We start from the raw sequence: 15444 nt of genomic DNA, 5'->3' as shown, positions 1-15444 counted from the left end.
AGCAAACATGTTACATTCACAAACTTCAAGACACGTGTGTTGCGTTTGGTGCACCTTTTATTGTGCATGTTACATAGCAAGAAAACATCACACATTCAAAATAACAAAGACACAAAATGACAGTAAAGTCCAAAGCTATACAAGACCAAAAAAAAACATGATTTCTAAGCACTCAGTGGCGGCCAGTTCATGTCAGACCTAGGCCTTCACCTAGCCCTAGGCCTTCACCAGAGGTAAGCCCGAGTCCGACGGGCCTAAAAAGACTATCGTTAAGTCTGGGTCAGGCCGAGCTTCTCTCCCGGTGACATCTAAGTGCCGCGCGTAGAATGGACATGTTGCTGCTGGGGTTTCGTTCTCCAAATTTTCAATCCTTCAAAATGACGGACGGCTTTAAATGTTTTCCTTAACTCTTAAAAAAAATCCTTCAATGATAGAAAATGTTGGTCAATGGAACCTCTGCAGACAAATAAATATATAAGATATTAATGTGTATACAGTCGTTTAACCTAGATTTAAAAAAAAAAAAGAAAGACAGGATGTATGTGTGGCGTGGCAAGGGGCCCTTTGTCCTCACGTTTAACAGCAGTTGGCACAATCACTTTTGAGCCAGGGCATGTTTTTTACATTGTAAAAAATGTGTGGCAAACCACTAACCAAAAATGTTATAAAGTGACACTGAACGTTATGTTTGATATCAATATAATGTATAATATTCCCCCAGTTTTTACAGCACACTTGACAATAACATAATATTTGCTGAAAATTATTCATAAATGTTTTATAAAATTTTAAAAAGTGACATTGGATGATCTCTCACGGCACACTAGTGTGTCGCGGCACAGTGGTTGAAAATCACTGCCATAGGTGACGTTTCCTTACGCCTTCTAGCAGGCCATCTTCCACCAACTCGAAATCTGATTGGCTAAATCAACAGCTTTATCGAACACTGCCTCAGGGCCTTCAGAAGTCTTTGGTGAAGGCTTCCAGGCAGATTACTGACCCTGGCAAAAAGTAATGGCTTGAATGTGATTGATTTAATGCTTGAATATGAAAAAACACATCTGGAAGCAGCACAACTAGGGGAAGAGCAATGAAAGGAAGCTGATGGATGATTCGATTCAAGAATTCATAGACAATATACAATTAACATCACATGATTCAAATGTTTTTAGGCCAGTAGAGAAGGCCTTGCAGGCTCTACGGACCACCACTGAATGTACGGGATGTCTTTCATATAAGAAGCACAAATATAATAACATTATTAGCTTACCATGTCATTTCAATGATTTGACTTAATATCCCCTGCAGAAATTTCAGAAAACAGTAAAGCACCATTGATGCCGATGATGACTGACGGCATTCATAGAGTTTTTGTAGTGCCCGAGTACTCAGACAAAATGCCACTTGTCCACTATACAAATAGAGATATAGAAAAAAATTACATGTTTGTGAAGGATGATAACTCACGTAGGTCATGGTCTACTAACCTTCTGGGGAAACTGAATGTCCGCAACCAAGTGCAGGGGCCTGTGTAAAGGAAAGCTGCTTTATAACAATGAGTAAACATAACTGATGAAGAGGGTCTTCTGGAAGCAATAATTACTATGAAAAGCATATTCATTGTCTCACCGACTGAATCACATCTCTTGCCTCTTTGGCGTTGCATTGGAAAGGACTGTCAAAGCACGATACATTTTTACTAAAAGAGAGCAAAATTGACAAAAGTCTCATTAATGAAATTAAGACAAAAACAAGGAACTTTCCAGTCAACTTGAAGTAAACTTACCATTCAATCTCACTATTGTTTGTCTCCTTTTGCACTAGAGCTCTCCAGTGTTCATGTGTTGACTTGATTATCTCCAAAGCAAAGGCCTTAACAGAAAAACACTAAGTCTCAAAAAACTGTGTTCTTAGAAGTATTTGTATTTGATCCGTTACTGTACCTTGTCTTGAAACTGAGCGTTGAATCCAAACTTGTTCTCCGGCTTCCCATCAGGGACCTTATACTTCCTGAACCAATCAACGGTGGCCTCTAAATGACCAGGTCTGCTCTTGCGAACATCATCTATGCCTAGGGGGGGGCAAAAATAGAATTTTGCAAAAATGATTTGTCCTCTGAACTGTTTTTTTTTTTTTTAAATAATAAAAAATGCTGCAGGTGAACTAAATCTATTATTGTAACAAGGCAACTATAGAACAAAGCACATCATCAACATACATGGATTAGAATCATGGTATTTTAATAAATGCAGGTGTGGTTGGTTGTTTTCACTCAATAAATGAGTTAATGCTCCATTGAGAACAACTATTACAGAGTAACCACTTAAAAAAACAGTGTTGAGTGTACGCAATCAGTGTTTAAATTGAAAACATTTCTGATTCAGTTTGATGATACTGTCATCGCCATGAACCTGCAAGGTTTGTCTTTCGACTATTGCTAAGGTATACTATAGAAATAAAGGTTGCAACATGTTACAGGAGACAAATTGGCTGTGCTTTTACGAGTATAATTTATTTTATGTAAACAGACCCGAACCAACATGTTCAGTCGACTTCACCTTCAGTATACTGGATTGCTGCTAATACTGGTATCACTTTGGTACATTTAAAAAGGGTTGGGCTTGATGCAAACAATCTGACAGTTTTTTGCAACACATACAATTTAAAAATTATGATAATGAATATATTCTATTCTATATAAATAAAATATAATAAATAATTAACATATTTGACGTACTATAACGCACACACTTAAAATATTCCCATGAGTTTATATTTAACATATAAGGCACACCAGACTATATGGCGCATTTAACTGAAAAACTACAGCAAGAACTAGGGTTGTAAAAAAACAAATTTGTAAAACATGAATCAAATGAAATCTGGTTTCACAACTAAATTAACTTGATTCATTCATAAATGTTTAGTGAATGTAAAATTATTTCATTGTAACTATGAATTTCCAATTTTAGTGAAAGTAGTTCTGATCCAGAAAGGCACAGCAGAATATGAAGCACACCCTCTAAATATCTATTTCAAGTCAAGTCACATTTATTTATATAGCCCTTAATCACAAAAATGTCTCATAGGACTGCACAGGATCACAATTACACAATTACCTGATTTTAAACAAACATGCGGGCAAGGAACAACTCAAAACCTCAGCATGAGGAAAAAGATAAACCTTGAGAAGGGACCTCACAAGTGGTAATCCCCCTTTCAGGATGACCAGGGTAAATTATTTGTGAGCTTTCTATTTCCTATATACGGCCTACCGGACTATAAAACGCAGGCAACTAAAACTTCAGTGAGAGCTAGGGTTGCATCAATAACATTAATCTGAGGAAATTTAAATTCACAACTAAATTAACTTGATTAAATCGTATGTAGAAGCATTTCATTGTAATTAGGCAATTTCGGATTTTATTTACAGTATTTGCAGTCTGTAAATTGTACCAGATTACTAGGCTTAGCCTAAAAATATTCCTCTGTGAGCTATTTGTTTTCATATTTGAGGCGCACCCGACCATAAGGCGCATGGAATAGTTGCATCAAAAATAATAATATATTTGAAGATATATATATATTTCATAGAACATAAATATTATAAAATCTGGTTTCAAGATTTTAAAATGGTTAACATTTTTCTGGTCTATAAGGCTCACTTTTGAATTTCTGGTTTAAAGATGCGCCTTATAGTCTGGAATACATGGTATATCAAATCATGTCAAATTACTGTATTTGTTTTCAATAGAATCACAACCCCTGTTTTAAAATAGGAATCAAAATGGCCCCATGCAAAAAGATTCCCATTCAAAATGCTCTGAAAGGTACACCTACTATTGAGGCTTTCAGCATCAGGATCGTTGGCATTGATAGCAATGACCTTCCAGTCCATTTCTCCCTCATCAATCATTGCCAAGATTCCAAGCACCTTCACTTGAATCACCTGACCAGGTGAGCACACCTAAAGAAAAAGACCCCAGAAATTGCAGATATACACTGTAATTCACAGCTAAAGGGATATTGTTGTCATAAAAAAAATGAAAATTTAAAAGTGGAGTCATCTTACCTGCATGCCAATGTCACAAACGTCTATTGGATCGTTATCGCCACAACAGTGCGTTTCGGAGTCCATATGGTTTGGGTCCTCCCACGTCTTTCAAGATAAACCATGTTAAACAACGTCTTTTTTTTTTAATAACTAACCAAAAGGTTGACATTAGCTCGAAAGGCTGGCAACAAATTACAAGTAAAATACAAATCAATAACAATGCTATTCGACATAAAGCTATGTTAGTAATTAACAATTATGATTTATTAATATGAGTAGCACTTGCTAATGACATTCAAGTCGACTTAATAATGACTACATTACCTGTGGGATTGCGCCATAGTTCCAAATATAGCCTTTATGTGGAAATACATTGGCAACGTATCGGAGCTTGCCTTTCTTTACGTCTTGCTTGATTGGGTTTAGTGGTTCCTTTGTCGCTATCTGGAAATTGTTGAAATGATGGAGGAACGTATTGGTGTGTCAGGGAGCGAACACCCACAATTCTCAAGGACATGGCAAGTGTATAGGTTTGTGTGCAAAAATGGTCTGATAATTAACAGCATAAAAAAAATAGTTTTTTACTACTATAGTTGTATGATTGCCCTATTCCCAAATTAAGTCAACGCGAGCGAGTCAGAAACAGCAGCAACACATTTTTTGTATATTTCTCGTACCTGCTTACTGTCTTGAAGTTGATTTTCATTCAGACAAGAGCATTGCTATTTTGTACATCAACATTCAAAAAACATGCAAAAATATGGATATTTCATAGGTTTTGTCAAACATTCCGAAAGGCATGAAATGAGTTATAAATAACCAAAGACATTGCAGTATATATAGTCATTCATAGTTATAAAGAGTTGTTTTAAGTGGTGGACAATAGATTTGTATTTCATGTGTAAAAATATAAAACATTTTAGGACGCAGTATTCTGATTTATATTGGTAAACAAAGTCACTAAATTATTCTCCACTTACCTCCATCTTCGCGTTTGACCAGCGAGGCACTTCCACGACCATATTAAAGAGCATCTGAACAAGATACAGACCATATTTTTCGTAAAAAGAATTTCATAAGTTTAAACTCTGACTAAACCATAACTCACTGTACCTCGCTGTCATTCTTCTTAGCCTTTTTGGCTGGCAAATCACTGAGCTGTTTACAAAAAACATTTACGTTAACAAATTTGAAAAGGAGAGAAAATGGATTATTTTCGTAAGAGAGTGGGTTACCTGTTGTTCAGCTAAAAGAGGAATATCATGGAAAGGGGAAATGTAGTTGCCGCCTGAATTTTCTGAGGAACAGATTAGAATCGTTTTATAAAAGGAAGCACAGATTTAGTTGACCGATTTATCTTTTTAAAACAGAGGTGTGTACATATACTCCACTTTGACAAGACTATAACATTTTGAGGTACTGTATTTTTACGACTATAAGACGCACCGAGTTATAAGGCACACCCCCAAAAAACACTTTTTTTTGTCCAACATTTTCCATACATAAGGCGCACCGGACTATAGGGCGCTAGCTACAGTGGGAACGTCAACTTACAGTCAGATAGTTCAGTCAAACTTATTAACCCCTTAAATTTCTGGCGGCTCGCAAAGAAGAAAAAACGTGTCTCAGACACGTACGGACACGGTGTCTGTACGATGTGACCAATCACTCAAATGCGTCATTCCACGTATCATTAGGAAGGTTAAACTCTTGCTTGAGATTCAAGAAATGCTAACCATCTCTTAGTTTCTACTTTATTTTTTGCTGGCAACTGTGAGGACAGCAAAGTAAGAATTTCACTGTGCAGGGAATTGTGGTTCTATACAGGGCATATGACAACAAACACTTTGAATCAAATTGAATTTAAAAATACTCATCACAGAAACATCAAGGTCAGTCTGAAACAACATTCCTGGAAAATATAAAGCTGGGGTGGCTCACCAAAGTCATCTTGCAGCCATCACGTTTAATAATAATACGCAACTGTGGTCCTTACATCCATGAGTGTGGTAAATCCAACCATGTAAAATATTTACACACTCCAAAACACGCAATAATAAACTATTTTTGCACAGCGTAGCAGCAAGATACCAGACAAACTCCGTTTCAGGAGCGAGCGGCAGCAAGTCAACAATACACAAAGAGGTAAGTATTAGTTTCAGGAGCGAGCAGCAGCAAGTCAACTGCAGGAGAGAGAGTGGGAAAGGTGAGAGGAGAGAGAGTGGGAAAGGTGAGATGGCACAACATTCATTTGGACAGGTAACTTAAAATTAGTTTTACCTGGTTATATCAGTATCAGAAATTATTTTCCCCCCATTTTATTAACACTCCACTTATTGAAACATGAATATTTTGTTTGTTTGTTTGTTTGTACATGATTTAATTGTTTGTTTGTTTGTACATGATTCAAATTGAATCTTTTCTTCCGGCGCCGTCACGAATGGCAGCCACTCCAGCAGCTCCCGTGTTATTTTCGATTGTTCTCGATTGTTCTCAGCTCAGGGATGCTGCTGGAAATGTGAATTTCCCTTCGGGGATGAACAAAGTATCTATCTATCTATCTATCTATCTAATCCCGACAAATAAAAGAAAAAATCCGCCGAGAAGCATCTACATCGATAGACGTTGCTTGTTGCTAGCGGTCTGTTTAGACCCATAATTCCAGTTTACAAATACTAACTAGTAAATAATGTTTTCTCCTGGCCGTAAAGCAACCTAACGTGTAATTCACATTCATCTTTTTCGGCCAATTGCAGGCTTTGTTTTACCCTGCTTTAGCCTATGCAAGCCTGTAAATGCTAAAAAGAACCTGCCTCCTTTACCTCCGAATAACTTTAGCCAATAATGACCGATTCAAACGATGATTGACACGTTGGTGAGGAAATGAAAAGCCTGTATATATATATATATATCCCAGCATACACTGCCGACTACTTTGCCTACGGGGGAAAATTTCGTCGGCGGCTGCTTGCCTTAGTTGTGAGACCTCGCAACTCAATATCGATCCATATACAAAGCGCACTGTATTATAAGATGCATGGTCAGCTTTTGAAAAAAAAAATGGGCTTTTAGGTGTGCCTCGTAGTCGTGAAAATACGGTACATCCATACTTTGACAACGTTTTTTCTCCATACAGTGGTATTTGCTCATTTGGGTTGATAGTAGGGTTGGGCAAGTACTGATACCAGGTATTGGAGCTTAAACATGATTTAAAGGAGGGGTCACCAGCGTTGTAGCCCCTTAAAACACCTGATTAGCCCACTAAACCTGTCAATTCTTTCCAAAGAAATATTTAAATTGGTCTATTATTTATGTATGTTATTTACTCAGTTGCCTTATACAACACAGAGGTTTGGGTGGTTATCTGAGCCTATTTTAATGCTACTTCTAATAAACACAACCTGGATATGACATAATAATAACGTAGTAATAACATAAGTTACCTGCATATCTAAAATAGTGACTCTCAGCTTCAAAAGTGTTAGTGACCCGATTTAAAGGTGCTGTCTGGAATTTGAAACTTACCACGATCGCTTGGCTTAAAGTCATGTTGCATTTTTTGTACGCGCTCCAATAAATTCAACTTTTTAAGGACACCTCAAATTACACACCCCACATTTTTTTTGGTACACGCAATTGTAAAACCTCAACATGAAAAGAATAGTACTTCAAATGAGATTTCAGAATATGCTTGGTAGTTCAATATTAGTACTTGGTTGAGATTTCAATGTATTGATTTAAAAATATCAATGACATTTTGCAGAGGGTATGGATTTTTATGTACTAATATTATCAGTTGGCCTGGAGAGGGATGCATACCTGTCAACCTGCACGGTTTTACCGTACAAAGTACGTTTATTATGCATTTTAAGACGTGTACGACATGCAAGAAAATCTGTACGGAAAAACACAAATTTGTCAATGATGGGTACCAACCGGTAAACACTATCACGAAATGGCAAATCAATCAAGTCTGACGAGTTCGCCGCGGAAGCCTCTATCTCGGTATTGTTTTCTTCGTTGCAAACGAAGCGAGCGGTTTAATGCTAACGTGCGCGTGCGTCTGCCGCCTGGGGATCTCCCATTATGCATCATTCTGAGAAAAAAAATATGGTGTACGATTATTTTGTATTTTGTACGGGAAAATACGACAGGCATGGAGCTGTGGAGGTTGACAGGTATGGGGGTGGGGATGGGCGCCACTAGGCTGCAATTGCTCAAGACACACCACAGGAAATGGTGCCACTACAACCCTAGTGGTTAAGGGATCCAACCAACCAACCAACCAACCAAAATTATCAGTATGTAGTACAGTGGAACCTCGGTTTTTGAACGACTCACAGTTCGAACAAATCGGAGTCCGAACAAAAAATTCGAGAAATTCTTGCTTCGTAGTTCGAACAAAAATGAGGACGCCGGTACGACGCGTGAGTGCGTACGCGAGGGTGGGATGCTGAGCGGCGTACGGGAGATGAAAATACCACGTTGAGTATTCCGCGATACAGCTATGGCTAACTGTAGTGCAGTGGTACCGTCTAAGGGTGGATGTTTCACATCACATTTTTTTTACTCCTTTTAATTTTCTAAGGTGCAATTGCACCTCCACTACACCATGGGACATCCGAGATTAAACAAATGTGTAGCAAATGGGCCGAGTAACAGAATTTCACCACACCGATGAAGCTGCAGCCACCAGAGTCATCATGACTTTAATGACATTGTCATGAACCACTTCCGAAAAGTGCTAAAAAGAAGGCAGAAGCAAGTGTCATTGGATAGATATTTTAGGAGAAAAGAACATCCTGTAGCCGAGTCATCCGTAGCAAAGAGATTTGAACGTGTGAGCACCCCTCAGACAGAAGAGCTCCCCGAAGTTTTTATGGAAGGGGACTCTCCTTCCTCCTCCATCCCTCTCCACCGTCCACCTGTGCCTTCTGCTGACCACCACAAAGGTAAAACATCCTATTCATAATTATTTTCTCTATCTTTTAAGGTAAAAATTCAGGGTGTTGGAAGGGATTAAAACGATTTACATTATTTGTAATGGGAAAAATGATTTCGGTGTTCGAACAAATCGCTTTTCGAACAGGGTTCTGGAACGGATTTTGGTCGAGAACCGAGGTTCCACTGTATTAGTAATGAGCACTACTAAGTATTTTGGTATTATTCTGGAAACCTGGTATAGAATATTCCTGGTTGCTAGGGTCTTGGAGTTTATTGAAATTACATTGGAACTGGCATTTTAAAAATAAAATTCAATGGAAAGGATACTGCGAGTACAAATGTGATAGATAGTATTTTTTACAGGTTCAGGCGCCATCAGACTGCACTAGCCCAAGACACACCACAGGAAATGGTGCCCCATACAACCCTAGTGGCTGAGGGATTCCGCCACCCACGGATATACGAATAATTATCAAACCCAGTTATCCCACAAGCTTTTAAACCTCGTACGTCATTGTACAGTAAGTTGTCCCTCAGTATGTAAACCTTGGTGGCGCTTTCAGAGTGACGTTACAATATACAGACAAGGTCAAACATTAACTCAGTCCTGTGTCGCCATTAAACTTAGACTTGCGTGTGTATTTGTGTTTTTGTTATGACAATGGCGGTTCCACACTTACTAAAATAGATCCGGTAATCTTTAGTGTTAGGGCAACCTCTCTCTTCAGTTTGGTAGTGCATCATTTTTCTCAACGTTTTTGAATGCAGCAATTGAGCTGTGCGAGAAAAGAGTTTGTCTCCAAAGTTAGAAAACGGCCCCAAAAATGCCCGGGAGATGTAGCCTGAAGACTGGAGAAGAAGCGGCAGTCGCATGGTTGACGCTTTCGCTGTCACTTCCTGATTCCTGACTTCCCGCTACTAGAGTTACGGCACTTCCGGTGAAAGTCCTAAAACAATAAAAGTTATTTTGTGAGGATTACGCAAAACATGTTCCCAGTTTCTTTTCGATGCAGTTGCTGAGTAGATTATAAATTGCCATCCTTAAAACAAAAATGATACCTCGAAAAAACGTGTGTGTGTCGGAGGGGTTGTAGTTCTGCCTATGTCTCATGTTGACAATACAATAATCCCTCGGTTATCGCGGTTAATGGGGACCAAACCCACCCGCAAAAATTGAAAATCCGCGAAGTAACGATGCCCCTTCAAAAATGCTTAATTTTTTTTAAATTATTTTATTTTATTATTATTATTTTTAGACCCGGTTAATGGGGACCAAAATCATCCGCGAAAAGTGAAAATCTGCAAAGTAGCTTCAAAAATGCTTTAAAAACAAAAATTTCTTTTTTTGGGGGGGGATTATTTTATTTTATTATTATTATTTTTTAGACCCGCGAAGCTCTGAACCCGCGAACGTGGAACCGCGAAGTAGCGAGGTCCCACTGTATCTGTTTATTCTTTGTTATTGCAACATTGATTTCAGCCTGCTCGTCCTGGAAGGGGGATTACCTCACCTTCTCAAGGTTTCTTCATTTTCCTCATGTTGAGGTTTTGAGTTTTTCCTTGCCCTCATGTAAGTTTTAGATCAGGGGATGGTGTACTAATAGTCTGTAGATTGCAATACAGCACTGTAGTCTGTGGTCTCTGCAGCCCTTTGAGACTCTTTGTGATTAAGGGCTATACAAATAAACATGACTTGACTTGGCAAGGGCAGCAAAATGACATTTTTTGGCCTTTTAACGATTTATCATTCACCGCATTCTCTACGTTATTATTTTAAAGGATATGAAAAAAAATCCCAAATACAGAAATTCCTCCGTTTTCACAAATAATAGGGAAAAGAACCACCTAGAAACATTGAAAATCCGCCAGTAGAGGGAGAGAAAGACAGAGAGTCAAGTCAAGTCACATTTATTTGTATAGCCCTCAATCACAAGATATCTCGAAGGACGGCACAGGATAACAATTACGCCATCGCCTGATCTTAAACCAACATGCGGGCAAGGAAAAACTCAAAACCTCAGCGTGAGGAAAAAAGAAACCTTGAAAAGGGGCCTCACAAGTGGTGATCCCCCTACTGGGATGACCGGGGTGGAATAGATTTAGCATTGAGTCACAGTACACAAACATAGTAAACATGAATAAAAGAGAACACTAGGTAACATGTTGAAATATCTCCAGAAAGTGCATGACAGCAACGACGCCTCAAGCTGGTAAACTAGTCCAAAAAGTCCATAACAGCAACGACGCAGCTTCCCATCTCTGAGAAAGAGAGAGACAAGAGACAGACAGAGACAGACAGAGACAGACAGACACAAATTCACACCGAAGGCCAGCACCCCTTAACCTAAGATTTCCGTTGCAAATTCATATCATTCTTTCATACCATATAGTGACCAGACACATGCTCTGCGTACTCTGCATCTCGCTGAGAAGAGCTTGTTTCCGCTCCTTCGTCATGCTGCCAAAGCATTGCGTCTCTCTCTCTCTCTCTCTCTCTCTCTCTCTCTCTCTCTCTCTCTCTCTCTCTCTCTCTCTCTCTCTCTCTCTCTCTCTCTCTCTCTCTCTCACTATAAATATATATACATATATATATATATATATATATATATATCGCAATCCGATATATATTTATGATTTTGATAACAGGCCGCATGAAATAATGACAGCATAATTTCTCAATAAATCTAAATAAAGCTAAAAAGACCAAAGTAAAATAAAACACAAATAATTCCTAACCCATAGTTGAAAATGACTGCTTTTTCTAATTGTATTCAAGACAAATTTCACACATTTACTATTTATGATCATAAAAATCAATTCCAAGTCAGGGCAATTTTTAACTAAGTGTAAAGAAAAAAATGCTAGTGAGTCACAACCTTAAAACGGGTCATTTTAATTTCCTAATTTCTCAGAATGACAAACTAAGTTTCAATTACATATTAACCACAGTTATACCGTGCCAAACTGGGGGTAATCCAATAGCGTGCAAAAAATGTTTACCTGTGTCCCTCTTGACAGTCTTTGGACTTTAATGTTGACACTGCATGAAGCGCTCAAAGTCCACCAGCACTGTGCAATGAACAAACAATCGGCCCTGGTTTTTTTTTTAATCTTTTATCTTATCAGATGACGACAGTGCACGTTCAAACAAATAGCGTCATCTGTGACTTGAGTGGGTTGTAATAAATGAATGCATGTTTTTGATGTCGTTGGCAGAGAGATCGCATGATGATGTTGATTTTTTTGGGGCTTCTCTCAACATGGATCAGTTGTCTCATTTAATCCCATTTCAAATTTATTGCAATCATGCACGTATCATTTTTCTTAAACCCGTATGCTTTAACCCAGTGTTTTTCAACCAGTGTGCTGAGGCACACTAGTGTGCCGTGACACCTTGTCTAGTGTGCCACTGGAATTTGCCCAATTTTATCATTCCAAAAAATCAGGCCATTATTCAGTATTTTTGCTTTCTTCAGATGAGGAACTGTAATAGTCATCCATATCAGTAGGTGGCAGTAGATTTTTCTATACTTTTTATGTACTAATTATCTGGCTGCATGGCCGCTATGGGTGTGTGGGTGTGTGTGTGAATGGGTAAGTGTGAATTCAGCTCATTGTAAAGTGCTCTGGGAGGTCTTCATTTACTTGAAAAGCGCTATATAAATGCAGACCATTTACCATTTGCTCATGAGGTAGCACACTACATATAATAGCTTAAGTTGTTTAACAAAGTGGTTTAAGATTGCACTGTAAAAATAAAAACATAAATAAAATGTCATGATTACCGATGTGAGTCACCTGTGCCCACTCATTTTGCGAGCTCTGATTGGCTCCCTGTCCCTATTTAAACCCAGTCCTTTTACTCCCCTGTTGTCAGTCCTTCTGCGAACCTCTGTTGACACAAGGCAAGCCTTTATTGACCCTGACTCCCGCGTGTCCCGATTTTGCACCCGTTTTTCCACCTGCCCGTTCCTGATCTCCCCGTTTCTCTCCGGGTACGACCTATTTTGATCCCGACCACGTCTGCTCTCCGGTCCCAGCTTACGATCCGTTTCTGACCCCGAACACGATTTTGCTCTCCTGTCCGGGCTATGGATCTGTTTTCCGTCCCTGGCACCGCCATCGCGCGCTACAGAACATCCACTTCCGTATACGGATCGCAATCCGATTGCGAGAGCGACTTGCTTCCGGTGTCCAGCGAGCATCGGATCGTGGGCGCAGCCCTTCCTCTTTCTTTGAATAAAACCTGTGAGAAATGTTACGCGATTGGGCCTACCCTTTGTACCGGTCGTGACATAAAGCACATCATTCTTTTTTATTTTAAGTATTATATTCTTCTTTTTATATACTAATTATCTGCTTATGAGGTAGCACAGTTAAATATTTGACATAACTTAATTTTTAAACATTTTCGACGGACGGTGTGCCTCGGAATTTTTTTACAAATAAAAGTGTACCTTGGTTCAAAAAGGGTTGAAAAACAATGCTTCAACCAGTGTCCGTGACACACTAGTGACATTGTCTATTGTGCCACAGGAAATTGCCCACTTTTATCTTTGCAAAAAAAAAAAAAACATGCAATCTTCAGATTCTTTGCTTTCTTCCAGTGACCAGCAGAGTAACTGTAACATCCATCCATACCAGTAGGTAGCCGCAGATTCCTTGTTTTCTTTTCGTCCATTCATCGTGTTAGTTTGGAGAACTAAAAAATGTTATCTTTTGAGAACTTCATTAAATGTGCACAGTTGAAGGTTTTTATAAACGTTTGCATCACCAGGCCCCTCGGGTACTTAGTAAGAGCATGGTTCTCCTCAGGGTTGCGGGCTCCAGAACCAGAGGAGCTCAGAGCGAGAACTGTTAAGCCCCGAGGCGGAAAACTACTTTGGACAATCGGCTTTTACTGTACAAGGCACTAAAGCCTGGAATTGTTTACTCTCTGAACTAAAGGAAGAATACAACTGTGTCCTTTTTAAAAATAAACTTAAAGACTTTATAATCAGAGGTCAGACATCTGACCACCTGTAGCTTCTGCAATTGTGCTGTTTTATAATATTGTGTATTTTATATATGCTGTTTTCTGTAAAACCCCTTCTGTGTCAGGGACCAGAACAGATACAGAACCCAATCGTGTGACGTTCTCACACAAGCCTTTATTTTACGGGAAATGGGGAGTTATGCACGTTAGGTAGCTGGTCTGGCGTGGAAAGACCAGAAGCCAGAGACCGACAAGACCGATTCCAATTGCCCGAGTTGTTATCGGACAGATGGGGTCGATGACGGACAGGAATTGACAGACCGGATTGATAACGGGATCAGGATATCGAAAATTAACAGGAGAAACTAGACAGGAATGAAAACTGGAGAAAATAATAAACAGGACAAAAACAGACGGGAACTAAACTGGAACCAAAAATTAAACAGGACAACAATAGACTGGAACAATACCGGACTGGATATATCACAGGAAAACAGGACCAAGTCAGAACCCACGTCTTGTGGGGCAGAAGTTCGTTTGACGGGCTGACACCGAAGCAAGAGAGCGCTGAGCTTTATATAAGCAGAAAGTCAATCTCTCAACGAGCCGCAGATGGCACCACACGGGCGGGGCCAATTGGGCACTATGGCAACCGTGACAAACACGGGCGGGGCCAATTGGGCACCATGGCAACCGTGACACACACGGACGCGGCCAATTGCACCCCATGGCAACCATGACATTCTGGGGACAGACATTAAGAATTAGCTTTCGTCAAAATGTTATAGTATGTGACATGAGTCTGTGGTGCATACTTGGTGTTCCTTTTCAAATAAACAAAACTTACTTACTTACACTAATAATCTTCTCATGAGGAGGCTCAGGGAAATATATGCAATTACTTATTTTGTTTGATTAAACAGTTTAAAGGTGCTGTGAGAATTTTTGAAAATTGGTTACTCTCTGCCGCCATCTCCTGGCTTAAAGTCATGATAGCATCCTCAAGTAGATCATTCATGAGTATGTGCATATCTTGGATACACTATACTAAACTTTTAGTTTTTCATCTCTTTGCAGGTTTGGGTTGGCGTTTGGACTGTCATTGAAACAGAACTTTTCTTACTTTTACCATTTTCACGCTACGCTCACAAAAACTGCAATCAAAAACATAAAGTCACTTTCCGACCTTCCAGCCTTTCTTCCTACGGAATATGTTGCGAGTCCCGGAACAGCTTTGGTTAAAGTAATATAAAACAGATAGGTGGAGTAGCTCAGGAGGTAAAGTGCTTGTGTTTGGATCAAGAGGTCTCAGGTTTGATTCCCGGCTCCTGTGGTTATATGTTGAAGTGTCCTTGGGCAAGACACTGAATCCCTAAGCCCACGGTAAGCATTTAGTTGCCCAGCATGGCTGAGGCTGCTATCGGTATGTTAGTGTGCGTGTATGGGTAAGTGTAAAGTACATTGTGAAGTA

General features: G+C 39.3%; 1 protein-coding gene across 3 annotated transcripts; it reads right to left on the bottom strand.

The window, feature by feature from the left end:
- Positions 1-39: 39 nt before the first annotated feature.
- Positions 40-9907, bottom strand: ppa2 (inorganic pyrophosphatase 2). 3 transcript variants are annotated; one of them, XR_015851111.1, is made up of 13 exons: positions 9679-9907; positions 5290-5351; positions 5168-5212; positions 5035-5088; positions 4379-4498; positions 4073-4159; positions 3841-3967; positions 1944-2071; positions 1787-1872; positions 1630-1699; positions 1488-1542; positions 1271-1411; positions 40-456 (listed from the first exon to the last, which is right to left on the bottom strand). XR_015851111.1 is itself a non-coding variant. In XM_088341884.1 (12 exons), exons 1-12 carry the CDS (start codon positions 9869-9871, stop codon positions 1389-1391), a joined length of 1050 nt encoding a protein of 349 aa, XP_088198010.1. In that variant the 5' UTR covers positions 9872-9907; the 3' UTR covers positions 40-1388. The 3 variants fall into 3 exon arrangements, 2 of the variants coding, with proteins under 2 accessions (XP_088198010.1, XP_088198011.1); XM_088341884.1 differs by having other exon boundaries at positions 40-1411; XM_088341885.1 differs by having other exon boundaries at positions 40-1411; positions 1488-1527.
- Positions 9908-15444: the final 5537 nt, after the last annotated feature.

This window comes from Urocampus carinirostris, chromosome 8 (genome assembly GCF_059441175.1).
Source record: "Urocampus carinirostris isolate Australia breed hairy pipefish chromosome 8, RoL_Ucar_1.0, whole genome shotgun sequence".
In the NCBI taxonomy this organism is placed as follows: domain Eukaryota; kingdom Metazoa; phylum Chordata; class Actinopteri; order Syngnathiformes; family Syngnathidae; genus Urocampus; species Urocampus carinirostris.
Note: the sequence above shows the minus strand (reverse complement) of the source record. Positions and strands in the feature narration are given on the sequence as shown.

Bases quoted from the DNA above. Each gene is read 5' to 3' on its own strand.
- ppa2 (XM_088341884.1), bottom strand. From the start codon at position 9,871: ATGCGACTGCCGCTTCTTCTCCAGTCTTCAGGCTACATCTCCCGGGCA. The intron at 4,160-4,378 runs GTAATGTAGTCA...TTATCTTGAAAG, and splicing joins ACTATGGCGCAATCCCACAG to ACGTGGGAGGACCCAAACCA. The intron at 3,968-4,072 runs GTAAGATGACTC...CTTTTTCTTTAG, and splicing joins TTTGTGACATTGGCATGCAG to GTGTGCTCACCTGGTCAGGT.